The 21669-nt window shown below is 51.9% G+C and overlaps 1 protein-coding gene across 1 annotated transcript in view; it reads right to left on the bottom strand.

The window, feature by feature from the left end:
* Window positions 1-16911, bottom strand: part of AGAP1 (ArfGAP with GTPase domain, ankyrin repeat and PH domain 1) — a 434418-nt gene extending 417507 nt beyond the window's left edge. The window contains 1 exon segment of the mRNA XM_037850014.1: window positions 15888-16911. Coding sequence (XP_037705942.1) covers window positions 15888-16896 — 1009 coding nt within the window. The 5' untranslated portion in view covers window positions 16897-16911.
* Between the last annotated feature and the right edge of the window lie 4758 nt (window positions 16912-21669).

The raw sequence follows: 21669 nt of genomic DNA, 5'->3' as shown, positions 1-21669 counted from the left end.
GCCACTGTCTTGCCCCTGGGTTCCTGCTCCGGCACGCCGTCAGCCACTGTCCCCCAGTCTCCCCACCCAGTGTCTTATCCTGCCGGGTGAATGGGGGAAGGGGGAGGACAAGTAAACCTGGGGCTGGGGTGTTTCGGCTGCTCTGCGAGGTCCCAAGAGGGGCTCGGGTGTCTCTCGCCCCCACCCCCCAGCCCTCCTGGCCCTCGAACCGAGCCCCTGAACAGCCCTAATATGCAGCCTTGGCAGAGACACCACCAGTGAGCGACTTCCGAGACGGCTGCTGGCACCTTGGAAAGAGCCATGAGTCTGTGCCAAGCCCTCAGGCCGGGACCAGAAAGTGTTTAGACAGCTCGATTTAGAACTCCGAAAATAACACCACTGATTTGGACTTCTCCAAACCAATACTATAGCTGGATGGGAGCAAAACAAAACAAAACAAAACAGAAATCCCAAGAAAAGGAAACACAGTGGCTTCACCCAAAGACATTTAAAGAGCAACAGAAACCTAAGGCCAGTGCGCCCACTCCCAGCAGACCCGAGGCCCCCGCCAGCAGGCAAGGCTGGGGGCGTCCGGGGGGCTCGGCAAGGCGGCCACCAAAGCTCAGGTGTGGACAGAGGTGTCCTCCCAGTCAAAACGCTGAAAAGATCAAGCATCCCATCTTGGTGATCACTTTTATTTTAAACTAACAACGGTGCTTCCATGTTTCAAATGTGCAGAATCAAATGCTCCAAGGTGGGCTTGGCCTCGGGAAGAACCTTAACCTGAAGAGTGAGGCCTGAGGGTGCGGGAAAGGAGGGGAAGGGGCTGGGAGGACCCCACCCACCACACCTGCAGCCTCAGGAATCCAGGGTGGCCAGGGCAGGTGGGATGGGAAGGAGGGAGGGGGTCAAAGTCCCCTCTTGCTCTGCATTCTAGAGCTGTGTGCTTTAGAAATGTGTACCCAAGCCCTCAAGTAATACAAGTGAAGCCACTGGGTCAGCCCCCAGCATGTAGCAGCAAATAAGGCCGCTCCCAACCCGCGAAGGGGGCAGCCAGGACCCTTTGGACCCACCAGTGATAGGAGAAGCAGCAAGTGCAGCCCTGCAGGCACTGAGATCCCTGGGGGCGAGACCCGGAGCTTCCAGTCACCTGCCATTTCCTATAAGACCATCCTCATCAAATACGTGCAGCCGTAGATGCATTTACCATCAGATAAAACCAACCCAGGGAAAATAAACAGAAGCAGTTTTAAATATAGTGCAAATTCCACTAAAGGTCTTTAAAGTGCTAAAAAAAAAAAAACAAAAAATAAAACCCACAGTACAGAAAGCAAAGTATCCAGCTTGCTAACTCAGCTCCAGTAACTTCCGGGAGGGGTTTTGCAAAGCGCCAGCCCACTGCCCACCTGACCTCCGGTGTGCTGAGAGACGGACCCTCGACCCTCAGCGCCTGCACAAGACGGCGGCCAGGCGGCACCATCTCCCTTTGGCTTCTGAACACCCCACTGCTCTCCTGCACAAGCTGCTTGCCCACTGCTCTCTCTGTGGGCAAAGGGGGCACATTCCCGGGCTCCACTGCAGTTCCCTGCAGGCTGCTCATTAGCGAAGGAGGCTGAGGCAGCACCCGAGATCCCAGGAGCGTGTGAGCAGCAGTGAGCTCGTGGCTGAGCTCACGGGTGGCTGTGCAGGGACTGGGTGGCCTCGGGGACTTCACTTCCCCGGCGCCCAGGACCATCCCAGGGAGGTGGGCAGCAAGGAGAGCCGGGCTGGCGGCCTCTAGGGACGGCAGCACAGCAGGTGGCTAAGAACAGAGCTCCTGGAGCTGCTGACTGGGCAACACTGGGCTGGTCCTCCTTCCAAATCTCCCTGTGCCTTCGCTTCCTGTCTACAAAATGGGAATGACAATAGATAACCAACAACCCCACTGACCCGTGGATAGTGCTCCATCTCCCAGGACTCTGCTGGAATCGAGTGCACTGATGGACACACAGAGCTTCCAGCAGCTGTCCCCGGCATGGGCACTGATGCCAGGGTGTGGTTTCTGCTGCTGTTCCTGCATTACTGAGGCAGAGTGATGGAACCGATTTAAAAATTCACACCAATCAGGTCAGTTTCTCAAATAGCACCGCTCAGTGGCAGGGGTCCCAGACTGTGCGGCATGGGGACCTAGCCCGGCCCTGCCATCTCCTCCCTCTGCCTCCCAGAGCGTGCCACCCGCGTGCCCCCAGGCTCCGTGCAAAATGCTGGTCTCCCTCCCAGGCTCTCTCCAAAGCTCCTTCCACCAAAACAGACAGTAAGTTCTGCTCCAGCAGCAGCGCTGCCTCCGTCACCCCCAGTCATAGCAGCACGAGCCACCAAGACAGGCTCAACACGAGGACAACTCCCGTGACCCCACCCACCGGAAATGTGGACACCACAAATTCCGGCCGGGCCCCCAGAGTGGGCTGTGATGGGGTCTTTTCTGAAAGCAGCTTAGGTCTGCGGGGCACGCGCAGGGCCCAGGGAGAAGTGGAAAGCTGCGAAGGTGTGCTTGAGGCAGAGGGGCCTGGCAATGGGAAGAGCAGCTGAGCAGCCGGGGGCCCCTGCCAGCTTCCGGAAGCACGGGAGGTAGGAAGCGGCACTGCTGGGAGAGGGAGTGAAGGGAGTGTTCCCCGAACACAGCAAAGCTCACATGGACCCCAAAACACAAGAGGCAGGACGAGGACTCACTGAGCCGGTCTACAGACCTGGAAGATTAATTATAAAGCTCAGATCTGATCACCCAAGGTCAGAGGTCAGAGGGTAAAGGAGACACATGGAAACGCCCCTCTCAGGCAGCCTCAATTCCCTGGGGAGGCCCCCTCTCCCCTCACCAGAGGCACTAAAGGGGGTGAACCACTCCACGTGTCTCGAGTCTGCTGGCATCCCACATTAACCTCTGGCCACGTCCTGTGAGTGCAGAGAAATCCGCTGTGACCGAGCTGGCCTTCCTGCATGCTTACGAAGCAGACAGAATGAAAAGCTGACAGATGAGCTAAGCAAACAGTGACTATCGCACACAGGTCCTCACACTTTTTTATTTGTACGTTTCATCGAATTATAACTCATCCACACCAAATAAAGCTAAGTTTGGAAACCCCCATGAAATGGATTTTAACCTGATACCTAAGATGAATGACATTTTAATGATTTACTTGGCATCATACATACAAATCAGATTATCGTCCCAAAGGCAAGTATCCTCTACGTGAAAAGCCAAGCAACCCAAGGTCTTCATGGGGATGAAATCCCTGAGTACAAAAGGCTCAGAAATGATGAAACTGAAATCGCTACCAGAATGCATCCTGAGAACTCAATCTCCCTCCAAAGAATCAGTGTCTTCCTTTGACTTTAAAAGAAAAGGGAAATACCACGAAAATCTCCTGCAGTGTGGAAAATGAGTCTGAACGTGATGGCAAGTACCCTGATTCTTCCACTGAGAATAAGATACACTCTTAGGTACACCTTCTTTGGACAAACAAGGAAACTGAGGCCAAGAGAGGTTGCAACCAGCCCCCTTCCACTCTTCCTGAACTTTCCTGTCAAATGATCGGTACACACTGGGATCCACAGGAAGTGAAGGAGAGAGAGTGGAAAGAGAAGGAATTCGGATCTGAAGTGGAGGGCGGCTGCTCAGTGGTCTGTCCACAGATGCACCATCTCGTCCCCACAATCTACTCCACACAAGAGAATCCTTACGGTGGGAAGCAAAGAATCGCCAATCTAGAAATGATACTTTCCTACACCTTGTATAAAGGTACAAATACACCCTTGGAATAAAATCCATCCCTAATTCACACCTACCTGCCAGGGGGTCTCGTTCTCAAGGCCACCTGACCTTCCACTCACCTTGGGCATCGCTTCTCCCCACCCCCAGCCCCCCATACCTGCGTGCAGGGGGCTTGGTCTATGTTAGCTTGGAGACTTTGGCTTTACTGACAAGACATCTTAGAAATTCCCAGAAAGAGCACTGGAGCTATATTTTGATTTTGATTTTTGCAATGAAAAAGATCAAATGGTGCTAACGTAATGACATAAATGGTTATTTTTGAAGTACAAAAACAAATGATAAAAGTTCTGTCTAAGGGAGGGGCAGTGAGGGTGTGGTGACGGTGGCCAGGGAGCAGCCCCTCCTGGGAGCCCCGTGTCAAGGGGGACGCCGAAAACCAGACAGAGAACAGAGGACACTCGTGGCAACAAGGAGCCCATGTGCTCCCCGTGAGATGTGGCCGAAGGGACAGCAGGCGTCTCTGGGGCTACAACAGGGAGGAAGGATCCACACTGCTCAACATACCCAGCTGAGCATGTGGGGCAGGGTGAGCAACACCGAACAGTTGCGGATGAATGAGTGTGTGAATATATGAATGAATGAACCAACAAACGAACACCCCAAGGCAAGACGGACAGTGGCCTGGCCTGACCAGGAAGGGATTTGGTTTCCTCCCAGGAACTCTTCTGCCTTTATTAGAGCAAGAAGGAAGAGACCCTTTCACAAAGGGTGAGCTCCTCAGCAAAAGCAGCATACAAGGTGGGATCATGGGCAAAGGCCAGTCAGAAGTGGGCAAAAGGGAATCCTCTCTGCACTGTGATTCTAGGCCCCCTGCCCTGACCTCAGCTAAACCCTCAGAAGCTCTGCAGGCCCAGCACTCACAGCCCTCTGGGGCACCTGGAGGCTCCAATCACAAGGGAAGGACCAGCCATGCTGGGCCGGTGGAGTCCCCAAGGCAAGGGCCTGGTCTCAATCACAGGTGACCACAGACACCCCAGGTCAGCCTGGCCTTGAGTGGCTGTCACAAGGTAGTGCTGGGTGCCCACTCCATCTGAGGCCCCCCTCCCTGATCTCTAGAGCTGCTAGCACTGAAAAGGGGTGCCAACAAGCCATCGATCTCACTGAGGTAGCTCTAACAACTCAAGCAGGAACAGATGACAAACGGTAACCTCACTCACATAAGAATAAACCCGTGAATCTGCACATTTCTTTTTGCCAGCAGCTTGCCATGTGTGGGCCAGAAAGGGGACAGATGTGTGTACATGCACAGTCTGAGGAGTCACTAAGATGCATTCCTTTCTGGAGACACGGCCCCGAGACCAACAAAGGAATACGATGGGAACTGCTACAAAACAGGAGCGGCTCCCGGATTCTAATCGCCAGAAGGGAAGCCTCGGAGAAACCAGCTCTCTCCACCGTTGTTTAGTAGGGACTTCCTGGGCAATGGTTACTTCTAGCCAACTGAGAAACAATCTGGGTTGTGCCTGCTAACCGAGCCACAGTGGAGGGCAGCACCAGAGCTGCCCTGCCCAGGTGCCAGCACCTTCTTACAGAAAGGTGCACCAGCAACGTAGACTCCGAACCTCCCAACCTCAGAGCTTCTCTGCCTACCGAGGAAGCTATTTATAAATCCTCAAATACATAAATTCCAGGAAGAAAGAGACAAACACATCGCAAAAACTAATAGAAGCCAAAATAATTACTTCTTTCCGAGGGATCGTTATCCTTACCCACTCCACCTCAAGGGAAAGGAATAAGTTTTCATTTTTCCTTACACACCAACCTTGCTTACCGAGCTGGCCAGAGCTGCAGCACGTCCTTCCAGAACATTCCCTGCTGTTGGTGGAAGCAAGTGGGGAGAGGCTACCAACAAGGAGGCAAGTGAGGTGGAGCAGTGGGGGGAGCAGACGGGAACTCACTCCACGCCCCGTGCTGCCCCGAGCCACACGCACTCATCGCACGCTAGCGCACACATGCACACACACATGCACACACACCCCAACCCCCTCCCACCCAGCCCAGGAGGTAGGTGCTGCTGTTAACCCCCATCTTACAGATGAGGAAGCTGAGGCACGGAGCTTAAATAACCAACTCAAGGTCATACGTCTAGAAAACGGCAAAACCAGGAGTCGAGCTCCAGATGCCACATCCTCAGCCAACAAGCTACATGGGCGCTCCAGAATGAAAACAAACTGTGACCCCCTTGACAGAAAACGGGGTTCACAATATATTGCCACCAAGCCGACAGTAAAACAAACAGAAACCGGACCGCAGGCTCACAGTGTGGAACTTGCAAACTAAATGTGACCCTGGAAAGGACAGGCCTAATAGACGCCCGTGTAACAGAACAAATTCCACCAATACTATAATTCTTAATTTACTAAGTTATTAGTGACCTACTCTTAGAAGTAAAATACCCAGTCAGACCCATAAGGACACATTATTCGGTAAGCACTGGTCCGAGCTACCAACAGATGTAAAACCTGTGGATGACGACATTATACTTTCAAGTCCTGATGCATTCAACATTTATTCCAGTGTCATCAACTTGAGATCTTAGACTAAGGAATAGGCCTTCAACCTTTAATGGGTCTTTAAAAAAACAAACTCTCTCCTACGTGGCTCTGTATGAGTCTGTCTTTCTGTCTGCCACATGCCTGACTGTCCTGGGATAGGGGGACGGACGAGGGGGTTAACTAGTGGGGAATGGAAATGACTTTGGACAAAAGCACTAGGTTTGAAATCTCTATCTGCAGTCACTTCTGTCGGGCAGAGCTTCAGTGCATGCTTTCTACCTGGCAGGGACATCAAAGAGTCGTGGCAAGTATTAAAGGACCTAAAATCCTCAAAGACGCGCGCACACTGCCCAGCTGATGGGAGGACAAGGATAGAACAGCCAGCTGAAGCCTGGGTTGCGACACAGGTGCTGCTCGCGGCCCAGGTAGCCCAGCAGGTGGTGCAGCGCGATGTGGAGCCTCAGACCCCAAAAGCCCTCTCATCCCACCCAGCCACACGCTTTCCCTGATAAAGCTGAAGATGACTGGCCACAGAACTGTCCCCACCAGCTGAAGCCTGGGAATGCCGCACATCGACACAAGCCGAAACAGATGTCACCTGCTCCCATCCAAAGGCACAGGCCCCAGAAGCCACCTGCCGAGTGCACGTCTCCAGGGCTCCAAGAGGCCACCTCAGTCCCTTCCACAGGTCACGGGACAGGGCCAGGAGCACTGCCCTTCCCGGGCTACAGCCTCCAGGGGGCTTTGGGGCCCGTGGTCCCACCCAGCCCCCATGGACTCTCACCCGACATTTCTCCCACAGTCAGATCAAAGCCGCCCAATTTCTCGCCATCTGGCCCCTCTCCACAGTCAGAGAAGATCGTATCTCCTCTCCTTTCAGTACATGTTGAATTTCCAATGCCCCGTCTTCAGTGGGGTCTCCGGAAGCACCAACAGGGGCCCTCCCTGCCTGCTGGCCTCTTGTGTGTGGTCACTTCCTGGCACTACTGATGGACAGCTGTCTACAACATGACCTTAAGGGTTAAGTTGCCGTGCTTTTATCCAAGGTAGGAATATTTTGTATACAAGAAGGAATCAAAATGCCAGCTTGAGGCCATGCAGGTCCAAGTAACACCGTATGTACCACTACCCCAGGAAGCCTGAATATCTTAAGTTGCTGTGGAACACGCCCAGTGAAGTTCCTGTCATGTCACCGATCACACTTGAGAAACACATGCTTATTTCTCGCAAGACTGCAAGTCCTCCCCATCAGGGGATACCGATCACTGCTCACAAAACATACAGAGAGTTTAACAGACTTTACTCTGAATTTCAGGCAAAGAAAGCCCCCCAGAGCCTCCTCTGGCTGCTGTTCCTCCAGACGGAAGAAACAGGCAGGGCTGATGTGCGGCCAGGACACGGGACTGAGAAGAGTTTTCTGAAATAAACGTATTATTTGGGTTCTGTTAGGAATGATATGAATCCGTGTGCTACAAATTAAGAGTTCTCGTCCAGCTACATGAATTTAGAGAGAGAGAGAGAAAAGATTAAGCCAAAGGAAACAAAAGATGACTGTTCTCCCCATTTCTAATTTTGAGGTCCAGTAGTCAACAATTTAAAAAGCAGTTAAATGGAAGAGAAAATAAGGGGTGAAGTGATGAAAACAAAATACAAGGTTAATTTCAACGTGAAGTAGCTTCAGGGGTGTAAGAACACCCCCTTGGCAGACATTCAGCTCACAGCAACTACAAATCCAAGCATGTCCATGTGTTTGACTGTCGATCTTTGGGTCTATTTCAAAACTTCACAGAGGCAAGTCTTTGAAAGCAGAAACACAACGGCAGGCCCGGTAGGTCAGCCCCTGCTTTCACAGTCACTGCTGCACCTTCCCCAGCAGGTAGAAAAGAGCCTGTTGAAATAAATGAGGACAAGCTGCCGGGCGCCGGGCGGTTAAATGACTTGGAAGTGGCTGCCTAGGAAATAAATCTGTGTAGAAGCCAAGACCCAACCCCACTCCCCCGACTCGATACACTCCGCTTCTTCCATGTGGTCACTTAAAAGCCTTCTGCGACAAACAGAGGAGCCTTCTTTCTTTCCTGCTGCCCCATCAGGTAACTCACTTGCCTGAAATCCGTTTTCCAGCCCAGGCACTAAGAGAAAGCCGGAAAGGAAAGGCTGCAAGACAATCAGACTGTGCCGGTTTGAATGTGTTGTGTCCCCCAAATGCCATTATCTTCGTAGGGGCAGACGTTTTTTGGTGCTAGTTGGATTTGCTTGGAATGTGCCCCACCCGGCTGTGGGAGATGATTTTGATGAGGTGTTCCCATGGAGGTGTGGCCCTGCCCATTCGGGGTGGGCCTTGATCAGTGGAGCCATATAAATGAGCTGACTCAAAGAGAGGGAAACGGAGTGCAGCTGGGAGTAATGTTTTGAAGAGGAGCAAGCTTGCTAGAGAGGAACGTCCTGGGAGAAAGCCGTTTTGAGGCCGGAGCTTTGGAGCAGACACCAGCTGCCTTTCTAGCTAACAGAGGTTTTCCGGAGGCCATTGGCCATCCTCCGGTGAAGGTACCCGATTGCTGAGGTGTTACCTTGGACGTTTTGTGGCCTTAAGACTGTAACTGTGTAGCGAAATAAACCCCCGTTTTATAAAAGCCTATCCATCTCTGGTGTTTTGCATTCTGCAGCATTAGCAAACTAAGACACAGACTAAGGTCACACACACACTTCGCCGGCCACTGTAATGTCACGATGACAAACGGCACCAGGGCCAAAGGGGCTCTGTGGCAGAATGCGAGCCCAGGAAGCTGCCTGGGAGTGGGACACGGTCAGTGGGAGCAGATCATTCCTGCCCAGCACCTCCTGCTGGCAGGTGGAAATCCCAGGTTCGCCGGGAATATCGCCGGGAATAAAACCAGAGCCACAGGTGGGGCCAGGCTAGGGGTCAAGAAAGCCACTTCCTGAAAGACAAACAAGATACAAAAACCATCAAAATCCTGGATCCCGAAAGGACTCCAGACCCTAAAAACTAGGGCAGGACTTTAAGACCAACAATTCTAATGCCCCAGACAACAAATACAAAGTGCAACAAATACTGTGTGACAACAAATACAACACGCCCCTTCCAAAACCTTCTCAACCATTGAGCGCATGCCTGAAATCCTCCAGGGTAAGAGGCAGCCCCTTCCAGTGTGATGGCTCCAGCTGTGAGAAATTACTTCCAAATTTGGAGTCAAAATCCCATCCCCTGTAACTCACTAATCGGAGCTACCAACTGGGTCCTTCTCATGTCTGCTTCTCAAATATTGGGAGACAAACTTTCATGCTCCCAGTCTTATCCAAATTTAGAATCCCCAGTGTCTTCCATGATCTCTGGCCTCCAGCATCTTCCGTGAACCAGGTCAAGAAAGCACGTGAGGCATCCACACTTAAATCCAAGAGACGGTGGACTCCCAGGAGGCTGGGATTCTAGCCTGGGAACTGAAATCACTGGAGGAATAAGAGATCCAAATATGCCGGAGTTTTTGACGAGCTGTGGGACATCAAAGGAGACCAAGCCAGCCCTGGCCCAGCTCCATCCGCACCGTAAGTAACTGTGCCCATGTTTAAGGGAGCAAGACTGAAGTGGGAGGGAAAACAAGGCACAAACAGGCATCCCTGTGAGACCAAACCCTCTCTCACATATTTCACAGACCACGAACGGTTCTTGCTCTTCTGTAAAAAGCTCTTGCTAACTGGGACACTAAAGTAGAAGCTGCAGAAATACCCAGCCCCTCACTGTACCCATCAGCAGGTGCAGAGAGGAGCTACATCTGCTGGCGGGAGGGTTTACAGTCAGTTCTCAAGGGTCCAACAGTCAGCGAGCCCGGAAAAAAGCCCTTGCAGTGACAGGCCCAGAGGGAACCTAACATTTCCTCTGACAACAATCTCAAACAAATGAACATGCCTTTCAAATGAAGTGCGACCCAAGGGTCCCAAAAGACAGCCCCCTGCAGAAGGAGAGGTCCTGCATGTGGCCAAGCCACCTGGCACAGGCAGAACCCTGGACCAAAGGATCACATCAGAAACAGATTCAATACTTTGAAACTAATCCCAGCAAAACGGATGTGCTGCAAACTAACTCTCATTTGCCCTTCCACTCCCACCCGCCAACCAAAAGGCACTTCTTACTAGATAAGGAAAAGCCAAGATGACCCCTGCACAAAGCCCTTCGCTGGTACATCCTAGTACTGAATGAGTGAACAGAATACTCCCATCCTCCAACCCAGGGAGGAGGGGACAGGGGAGGAGGGGACAGAGGGGGAGGAAGGAGGGGAAGGAGGGGGAGAAGGGAGGGGGAGGAGGAGGGAGGGGGAGGAGGGAGGACAATTTGGGGAAGCTTTCTAAGCCTTCAGATCGATTAGTGACCCTAGAATTAAAAACCAACTACTAAGATGAAGATAACACAGATTACAGGAATAAAACAAAGGCCCAAGACCCATCTTTGAATTAAGACCAGTCAAATGAACAGAACGGTAGGGACGTTTTGCAGATGACAGGAGTCTCAGCATGAGTGTGAACGCCATACTGACGGCAGGGGACCGTGAGAGCTAGAATTCCTGTGTCACACCGTCACGGTGGTCTCGGATTCGGGCTGACCAGAAAGTAAACCAGAACCACTGGGAGCAGATGGTGCTCCCCGCAAAATGATGCAAAGGTGCTAAGCCCCCCTTTTTGCTAATCTGTTGGCCTTAATACCCATTCTGTGCTTAATCATCTGGAGACACCACTGCAGCTGGTAAGGACTTTACTGCAAATGTGAGACTGTCCTCCATAAATGCAACATTTTCTCTTTTTTTCATTATTTTATTCATTGTGACATCATTTTAAAGTAACTGTTTCAAATCTTTGACATTTAAAAAAATTAATTATACTCTAAAGGAGGATTCCTATCCCTTCCGCAAAGAAAACTTAATGCCAAATAGCGTATTTTTCAAAGAAAAAAAATAAAAACTCATGGAAAGTTTTTTGCGTTTAATGTCGGCATGAGTCATATAGATCTAGGGAACAGGAATGAATTTTTAGGCGTTAACTACAGAAATCCCAACCAACTTGCTAGTGGAGAATCCCTCCTTTTCCACCTGGTAAATCCCTACTGGTCTAGCGAGACCCAGCTCGTTTTACCCCGGTGAGAGGCCCTCCCTAACTCCTTCCTTTATTCATCCCTCCCCCCAGCCCCCTCATTCTTCCCACAAACGCTTACTAAACGTCTGTGTGCCAAGCACTGTGCCCTTCACTCCACCCTACAGAGAATGACGCGGCTCCAGGCCCAGGAGGGCCTCACTGACCGTCAGAACACGCAGACATGTAATGAAGTTATCATTCCACGCTGGGAGGCACACTGTGCAGACAAAGGCGGGCATCCTTCCCTTCATCATCCCACGAGGTTCTGATTCATCGGAACTCCTCCACCTCCCCAAAAAGACAGAAACCATACCTTAGTTAGCTCTATCTCCCTGCTCCCTTGTAAATGCAGAACATAGCACAGAAACTCAAATGTTTGTTAATGCAACAGAAAAACAAAACAAAACAAAACAAAACAAAAAGCGTACCAGCACGCTTCCAACCAAGATATTTGTTAATTGTAAACCAAAGGGCTTGCTGCAACAGGCCTCTATTAAAATCTGAGCACCCCATTCACAGATAAACTTTTCAACATTCCTTTGGCTACAGGATATTCTGTCCCAGGCTGTCATAAAGAAAGACACCAACAGGTGATCTATGCTGAAGCAAGGGCGTAAGTACCAAGAGACACAGTCTGCTTATTAGCAGGCTCCCCGGCCCCCTGGCTCCCCACTCCCTGGCTGGCTTCAGGACAACTCACCCTTGGGCCCCCAGTGGGGTGCTTCCAGAGAGCAATCCCAGGCCTATAATGCAAACAATAGGGATTTTACTAAATTTCTATCTGAGTTATTAATTAAAAAGCAAGTGAACTCTATCGAGAAATACTCATTTTTAATTCCAAAAGACTGAGTATGTAACCAGTGTGAAATGTTGCAAATGAGAAACTTTGTTTCCTCATTTCTAAGAAACTTGATGTGTTCTTTTCAGTAATAAATTACATTTCAAAACAAAAACTATGAGGTTATTTCAGTAATTTTATTTCATTTAATTGCTCTTTCCTCACTTTCATTATTGAAATATTTTTTTTTACTATAGAACAGTCCATCACCCTACACTAACTGCATGATACAAATCAAGAGAATCAGAAATTAAAGACCAAAGCCTCTTATAAAATGTGCTGTCAAAAATTAGTTGCAAATTACTAATTTAAAAAGCTAATCCCAGTCAGAGCTATCAACGAATCACTTTATTGCTGTAATCAATCCTTGCAGATAGCAAAGAGCCCCTAGAAGACACAAGAAGGTCTGCTCAGCCTGCTGTACTGCCCTTGCCCGGTCCCAGGGAGTGTCCTGCTGGCTGGGAGGGACAGCACTGGCTGCTATGCAAGGGGCATGCACTGGGAAGGGGCAATCCACAGTGTAATTCATCACTTACTAGTTGACCTTTCCTTGTATTAAATTTTACGCGGGCCAACAGCCTCTGCCCTAACACGGTGTATCAGGTAACACCAAATCGCCCTCAATCTGACACTGGGTCTTTTTAAAACATCCTACAGCTCACACAGGGCATGATCCTTAGAGAGCCAGCTGCCTGGAGCTTTTGCAAGGCGACTGTTATACATTAAGGGGGAATTACGGGGTAGAGTCTCGATGGACAAGGACCAAAAGGAATCCGAAAGTACAGAAGAATCCACCTACAAGGGTAAGTGCATAAACCCTTTCATCATAAATGCCTGGGGTTCACAGCACAAGAAACCGTGGTGTGTGTTTGCATGTGGGAAGCCTGTGAGTGTCTTAAAGCAGAGTCTATCTTGCTTTCTAAAAATACCTTTTCTAAGACTAACCTCTGAAAAGCCAAGTAAATTAGTGAGCATAGTAATTATTTAGATAATCTTCTAAACTCACTTTTCAATAACCAATTCAAATTATTTAATAGACATTTCTTAAAAAAAGGTAGAAAGATTTCAAGGAAAACCTGTCCCAGGTGAGTCAGCTCCAATTTCTTTTCTACTTTCAAGAACCACAAATTTTAACACCTTGTGGCCAAGACTGAAAGACTGATCCTCTGCACGATGTAGATCACCTTACAGGTTCACAACAGTGTATCTGCCATCCTGAAATCCAAAAGGCTGTGGAAATGCAAGCTGTATTCACAAATGTGTAGCAAGCACTTTTGGTAGCAAAATTGAACTTGAACCGGCATGAGGCTTTTGCTAGTCTGAATTCATCCAGCTGAGTGGGTGTTTATCCCACTTACGCTTTGCTGCAAAGTATCAGCGCCTGGTAACCGGGTGCTGCCCAACCTCCCAGGTGGTGTTCCGTTCCCCGCACTCTTCTGCCATCATTAAATCCCAGGTCTCTGAGTTGGGCCAACCGTCCAGCCCGAAGGGTTTGGATAAGGCACCTGGACCTGCACCTACGGCCGTTACTGTCTGGGCTTGATGGCACCTGAATTTTATCCTAAAGTGAACAATTTTGCATTAAATTCAAAAACTCATTTAAATAGCAACTAAAATCTAAATCAAAGCATAAAAAAATAAGAGAACCTGATAGCTGGGAGCGCTGCACCTTTGCCTGGAACAGATAACGGGCCTCACAAAAATCCTGAGAACACTGATACTGCCAGCAAGGACAGATGTCAAGTTTTCTCATGATTACCTAGGACTTCACAGTAAAGTGGGGCCCTAGAGTTCCAACTGTTGACCCATACATTAACATCTCATTTTCTCACACACCTCCAAGGCTAGTGTTAAGTCTCACAGCAAAGGAGCTGGCCCTGAGCGGGACTGGCCAAAAGGCCCAAGCAGAAGAGATCAGAATCATTACTTTCATCATGTATGGTCCTAGAGGGAGGACATTCCAAGGCACTGTACACCTTTACTAGGTCAAATCTATCAATCCACTTGATAAGAGGATAAATAAGAAATACCCACTTCCCAAAGGCTTACAACTCGTTCAGTAGATACACAATGAAACACTTTCATTCTAAACATGTCTGTGCACTCCTCTCCCTCCCTCTCTGATGGCTACTTGCTAGAATCCAGGCAGCTAATCACTATTTTCTACAAAACCCAGGATGACAAAGATGCAAGCCTGCTATTAGAGGGCGAAGCAGGACTTGCAGAATTGAACTTCCTCTGAGTGCAGAGGAGGGCAGGAGCAATGCACAGCAACTGTTTCAACAAAATAACTCACATCATTCTCTAACATACTAAGAGCATGCAGGAAGGGATGGGAATTAGATAATATCTCCTAAAGTAAGTATGCCAAGACAGGTTAAAGCAAGGTATGTATAACAGGTTAAACCAAGGTAAGCCTGGCAACATGTCACTTTATATTATATCCTCACTAATAAAAATAATTCATATTTTAAAACCAGTGCAAATTCAACTGCTTAGTTTCAAACACTCTCTGAAACATTCTGAGAGCCATTACAAGAATATTGGAACATGCCATCACTTTGTCTTCAGTATACCCAAGAATCCTCCAGCAAAACCTGATTTCTTTACACTGTCGGTCTTAATACATACATATCCCCCAGGGCAGTCAGGTAACCTGTGAAGTCCACTAGGGAGGAAGGAATAGGCTTGGCTCTAACCAGGGATGTTTAATTAGCATTTAAAAAACCTCTAATCTAAAGCCCACACTCCAATGCTCCTACTTTTTAGGTCTTCAGCAGTTTGGTAAACAGCAGAGAATATTATCAACCGTTAGTCCTTAGTGAAGAAGTGGCAGACACCTCTTTGGCTATAAAATCCTCCAGACACTCCCCCCCCCCCATCCTTTTCCCTTTAGGATGATACCCAGGCAGGTAGAGAGGAATTCTGTGCTTTCACCGTTTCTGGAGGCTTCTGAGCCCCAAATGTCACCAGATTAACTGAATCACACAAAAGACGACCCTCCTCACCGCAAGGTCCCTGACCAAGATCCTATCAGCACAGGGAAGGAGATTCCAGAACAGGCTGCAAAGGTGTGGCCCGTGCTGTCTGCTAGCCATCTTTGGAGCAAGCTTTCCCTGTAAGATCCCACTTGGTGGGGAGCCTGGCCCGTCTCTGAGTACAGGAGTGAACTGTCTGCCAGGAACTCATAGGCTAAGGACAAAATCGGCTGAGGTCAGGCCACAGCACTCACCTCCAGGGAGACCAGACTTGGAGAGTGAAAAAACAAAAGGGGATGAAGGTTGTCCAAGCACCACCGCCTATGCGGTGGCGGGGCAGCCCCACAGGCGTCACGCTGCGTGCAGCAGCGAGCTCGCGGGCCTGCTGTGGGAAAGGCACCTTGTGGCCGGCAATTTCTCCCAGGTCGGTAGGGCTCACGGTGGAGGAGGTGACAGACCCTGAAAGGGGCGAGGGCGGGGGCAGGAGGGGCACTCAAGGGCTCCCCGACCGCTGCAGGATTACTGGGTGGGGGGTGAGGGACCGCAGTACCCGAGACCACGTCCAGCGCGGGCAATCAACCGCTGCGGAGCCGAACCAGTTCCCACCACTCCTCCTCCCCGCACCGGGACCCGCTGACCACGCTGCCCACCTCTGCGCGGGGACCCGTCGATGCTCTCGGCGCTGGACGAGTGGGTGTCGGCCGGGGCCCGGCGCAGGCTGAAGTAGCCCCGCGGCCGCGAGGCGCCGCTCCGGGGGGACCGCGCGCCGCCGGGGCCGCCTCCGAATGCGCCATCTCTGCGCGCGAAGATGCCGCTGAAGAAGCGCAGCAGCCGGTGCTCGGAGGCCGCGCCGGGGCCGGCACCCGCAGCCCGCGCCCGCTCCAGCCGCTGCAGGTCGCTGTTGTCCAGCGTGCGGTTCTTGCTCTTGCTGCGCTCCCAGCGCTCCAGGTTCGAAAGCACGTCGTTCTGGCCGAGCACCTCGCCCACGTCCAGGGTGTTACGCTTCTCCGAGGTGGGCTGCGCGGCCGCCCCGGGCTCCAGGGCGACCTCGGGTCCGGCCGCGGTCTCGCCGCTCGGCGCCCGGGCCAGGCTCCCGGAGCTGCTGTGGCGCCGCCCGCGGCCCAGGGCCCGGCCCCGGGGCGGCTCGGGCGCGCTCCAGTGCCTGAAGCTGAGGCTCCGCCGCAGGGGCGCGGGTCGCGTCGCCTCCACGTCAGGGCTGCTGGGCGTCGGCGATCCGGGCCCCTCGGCCCCGAAACCTTCCTCGACGGCCGGGGGGCTGGCGGCCAGGTCCCCGGGCCCCGGCGGGACGCCCCTGCAGTCCGCGGGCTCCGGGCTGCCGCCGCGTGCGCACAGCCGCAGCCGCACGAGCTCCAGCTGCCCGGTGCTGCGGGTGCGGAAGGTGCGGAAGTCCCAGGCGCGGGGCGGGCGGCCCTCGGCGTCCTCCTCTTCCTCGAGTCTTCCCGGCGCGTCAGGGGAGCGTGCGGGCCGGGGCCGCCGAGGAGCGCGGGAGTCGGGGCCGCCGTCCCCCGCCGCGGCCAGCTGCTCCTGCCTGACCATGGTCACGCAGATGCGGAAGACGGTCTTCCTGGGGGGCGCCCCGCGCCGCATGGCGTCCGCGGGCGGGGACGCGGGCTCGCCGCTGCCGTCCAACAGGTACATGCCGCCGGGAGGGCGGGACGCGCGGGCCGGGGCCCAGCGAGGCCGGGCGCGCAGCCGGGCCGGGGGTGGGCGCTCCAGCCGAGGCCGCGCTCAGCGGGCGGGGACTGCGCACCTGGCGCCCTCCGGCCCCTGCGCGGCCGCCGCGGCGCGGCCCGAGTGCGGGGCTCCGGGGCGCCGAGCCATGGGCCGGCGGGGCCGGGGCTGGGTGGGGCGGGGCGGCGGCCGCTCAGGCGCAGGAACCGTCGCGGCAGCAGGTGCGGCCGCGGCGCGCAGGGCCCGGGGCAGGCGGCGGCGCCCGCGGCCTCATTGTTTACGGCGCGGCGCCCGTCCGCATCCTCCGGCCTTTTTTGCACAGTCCGGGCTGCTCGGCAGCCCCCGCCACACCCCCGGCCCGGGACTCGCGGGCAGCGGCGCCGGCCGCGGCTCACGGGCGAGCGGCCGTTTAAAATGGAAATGCGCGCCGGGGCGGGGCGGGGCGGGCGGCTGCGGGGCCGACGTGCAGCGACCCGGGGCCGCGCGCCCAGCCCGACCGGCCCGAGTCCCGGGAGCGCGGCGGCGACGGCGGGGGCGAGCGCGGCCCGGCAGTCACCCCGAAGCACCGGCGTGGATTGCCGCCGCGCGGATCGGAGCCTCCGGGGTCTCGGCCCGACGCCCCCCGCCCTCCCCGATCTTAAGCCAAGGCAAACACTCCTGGGCTTGCTTTGCAAAAACAAACAGCACAAGAGGCATCTCTCACCGTCTCAGCGGCCGAGGCTTTATTGGGGTCGGTCTCTCCTACTTGTTCAACTCAGAACAAATGACTTGTTGGAGAAACAGGGGCATTGGTACTGGTCACCTCAACTTAATTAGGGACAAGTAAGCTTTCAGGAAAATTAGATCAAAGAAAGAAGTGGAAAATGGCCAGTTTCCTCTGGGAACAGCTGCTTTTCGTTCCACTGCCTTTGGATTTTAGGACCATACAATTTTATCTCCTAAAATATTATTTTAGAGGAGTTTCCCAATGCAGTGGGGTCAGGTTCCCTATAATATAATCTGATGACAACACGCAGAATTCCAGAGCAGGAAGCTCAGCAGACTTGCCTGTCCCAGCCCCGCTGGTCCTCTTACTAGGCCATACCTATGGAAAGATACTTCATGTCTCATGGGCTCAAGATTTTTCGCCTGTAAAACAGGGTTGAACATCATAGTATGCACACGTCATTGTGAGTACTAAAGTAGCTGATAGGCTGTGCCAGGCACTCTGTGTAAACACCAAACATTTGTGGCTAATATTTAAAGTTGAGCTGCTCCTCCAGCAAATTTTCCCACTTGCTACCTCTTGGCTCTAACAGATGCCAGTCTTGGATAGTATCTGATTTAGCACATTATTTTTACATAGTTGATCAACATATCAGTTCTTCATGTCATCCTGAACATAGACGTACTGTTTGAGAGTTTGTTTAAAAGTTTCAGAAGGAAAATGTAATAAGCACAATGTCTACTCATCAAGCCAGAAGCTTATAAACAACCTTCTCTGGCCTGGGACTGCCAAAGAGGGCTCGAGAAGCTCTTTACTAGGAACGATCCTAGTGGCAGGGAGAGGGCTGGCCAGGCATCACTCGGGGATTTTCTGGCTGTCCACAGGCTGAGATGGTCCAGTGCTGGCTTTCCCTTCTTTAAATATTTATGGGACACCCACTGTGTCCAGAGCACAGAGAGGGGCAAAGGCTGAATCAGATGTCTCTTATGAAGGAGATTATAGCCTAGGAAATCTGCTTTTCATCTCGGAGTAAAATTAAATATTCAAATTTAATGAGGTCAATCAGGTGACTGTAGTTTATCTTAAAAGGAGCTTTTGAAACACATTTGACCCCTCCATGGCCTCTACTCGCTCAAGGTCACCTTCACCATCACTGGGGGGCAAGCTCTGTCCACCATCTCTGTCCACCAGGTGATCAGTGGGTGGTGGTAGTGGTGGCCCAAGGATGTCTTCAGTGCAGTGCTGGAGAGCACAGGTCAGGCCAGCGTCACTTCTGAATGTCAATAAGGAAGCCCTCTTTGATAAGTAGGAACCACCAGTTTCTACAGAATTGCACATCACAGTTACCAGAGTGGGAGGCAGACAGTGACAATCCATCAGGAAGGTGTTGGGTTGGGGGAGGTGGAGGCTCAGAAAGGCCGGGAGCTTCTACACTGTTGAGCTGTGAGAGCCGGGCCTGGGGCATGGGGTCACCCTGCCTGTGCCCACTCGTGCCCTACAATGCCCTTTCTTTTGACTCAGTAAGCGGCGGCTTTCTGCTTTCTTGACAACAAAAAGAGGAAGAAATCTGTGACTGTTGCTGAACTGGACATCAAACGTAAATGATCTCAACACTACTAGGTGGTTTTCTGTGAATTTTCGTGTATTCATTTTCTTATTTGTTCATTTAGTCGTCAGATATCTACTGGGCATGTCCTGTGATGCTATGCAGTGGCAAGGCAGGCTGTCTGTCCTCAACAAATTCAGAAACTCATGGAAAAGCCCTCAGCTTGCAAGGCCAAATGAGGTACTGTGAAAAGGCAGCAAGGAGATAAAATGATGACAATAACCCTAGAGAGGGTGGCAGGGCCCAGCATTCTATCCACTTAATGAATGAGCGGGACGAAGATTTGGCAAAAGCCCAACATTTTCCAGCTGTAGCTAAGGTCATCCAGATCTGAGAAAGGGGAAACTGAGGCTCGGCAATGCAGAGAGGAGGGGATCCAGGGGCAATAGAGAGAATAGAACCCAGGGCACCCAACTTTTCAGCTGGATCCAATCTCACTATTTAACATGAAATTAGCAGAACCATAATTAAGATGTGTCAACATATCTTGCTTGTTATCTGAGGCACCGATAGAACCAAGGTTAAAAAAAAAAAAAAAAGAGCACAAGGTTAGAGCTCAAATATTGGCCCGTGTCTCCTAATCTTTGCACCTTTATGTAAAATCTACCCCAGGTTTTGCGCTTTGCCATGCGAGGATGGATGCAAACTGCAGAGTAGAAGAATCCATTTGATCCACCTTAGATGACACTGAATCTTCCAGGGAACCTCTCTCAGCCAAAGCGAGTGTGTACAGTATCTTTCAGCACTTGCCGCTTCAGAAGGATGCATTTATTTTCCACACCAATCATAATGATTCCTCATCTGGCCTGACTCTCTGGATTGAAAAACCTGGTCACAGAGAATTGCCTCTCCCCACTGCCCTGGAGACATGGGCTCCTCCGATGCAAAGAGGACACATGCTTCCAACAGAAGCTGTCACTCCAAAATCTAAATACCCTTTGACAAAGCCAGACTTGCCTTACAAAAAAATCATGCCACTATAGAGATGTTTCAGGTGTCATGTTTTATTTTCCAATTGCTGTTTCAACTGACCACCTCGAGACCATCCTTGCTTGAATTTTCCCATGCCATAGAGTACATCACCATTTTGGCTCAAAAAAAAAAGTGTTGATCTCACAGATGCATCAAAACCAAACAGCAGCCAGGCACTGCCTCAGCACTGTGGCTCCTGGACGGCCTGAGAGGAGAACCGCAGAGCTGGCTGCAGGACGGGGCACACTCCTTGCTAGCCCACCAGTCCTCACCCCCTGCAGCTGGCCTCACACCCCAGTTCCTAGTTTACAGATCCTTTGGCCACTCCTCCCATGACGCCCCCATCTTGGGCCATTTCTAGCTGCCTATAAATTAAACGTCCTCCTAGAGAATATCATTTCACAAGCATTACTAGAGCCGAGAAACCTTACTCAAAGGAAACCACTGGTTTTCCGCTACGCGAGCTGACCTTCCGAACAGAACTCGCCAGCTGGAATCACAGGATTTTAGCAGAACCAAGTCTGTTGGCAACAGAGACCAGCCAACCCCTGCTCGGGGGCTGGTCTCAACATGCCCACCCCAGGGGCCCACAAAGAACCCTCCCCAGGTCCATGGGCACTTTAAAGCCTGTTCGCTGGTAGCCGTTTGACTGACAGATACATATAAGGAACAAAAAGAGGCACTTAGGTTTTACTAACACTAATAAATTTTTACTTTAATTAATATTTTATCTTTCACCTTGCAGCCTGAGACTCCAAATTTCTAAGGTTGGAGGGGTTTCTGTGCTAAGATTGGTCATAATATTCAGCTTCTAGAGACTTCCACCTTTGTGGACTCACTACCTGGCACACACCCATCGAACTCATTAGGGCCCCTGTTTTTCTCATTTTATAAAGAAGACGAGAATGTGACCTCATGTGTGGGTCCCGTGAGAGGAGGGGTGAGGACACTTTGAGCTGGCAGGAGGGACCCCAAGGTCCCTTTGCAGCACCTGCCCACGGTTTCCCAACCACAAAACGATGCAAGTGCCTAATGTTTATGAACACACCGCCCAGATGTCACAATACAAGGGGGCAGCCCCCTTTACAGTTTTAAGCTCCATGGGCTGCGGGACCATCGTCTCCCTAAGAAAGTGAGGACAACAGCTCGGTACTCGTCAAAGCCAAACCTGGTCTGACTCGAGAAGAAAGGTTTTCTCGGTCCACTTCGCGTCTGGAGGCATCTGCAGTCCAAAGGACCAGGCCGTTTTGCAGAAGGCGGCCAGAGGAAGGATGAGGTGCTTTGTGGGTGGGGAGGGGCAGAGGAGTGTGTGAGCCACCCCTCTGCACCTCCCAGCGGTTGCTTCCTTGAGTGCAGCGCAGGATCGGCCAAGGAAGTGTTCCTCTGGGTGCCTTCCTACAAATTCCTACATGACAGATAAGCACTCCGAGATGACGCCTGGCAGACACACCTGCGT

The sequence above is a fragment of the Choloepus didactylus genome, chromosome 9, assembly GCF_015220235.1.
Source record: "Choloepus didactylus isolate mChoDid1 chromosome 9, mChoDid1.pri, whole genome shotgun sequence".
Lineage (NCBI taxonomy): Eukaryota > Metazoa > Chordata > Mammalia > Pilosa > Megalonychidae > Choloepus > Choloepus didactylus.
The sequence above is the reverse complement of the archived record's forward strand: the minus strand, read 5'-3'. Positions and strand labels throughout refer to the sequence as shown.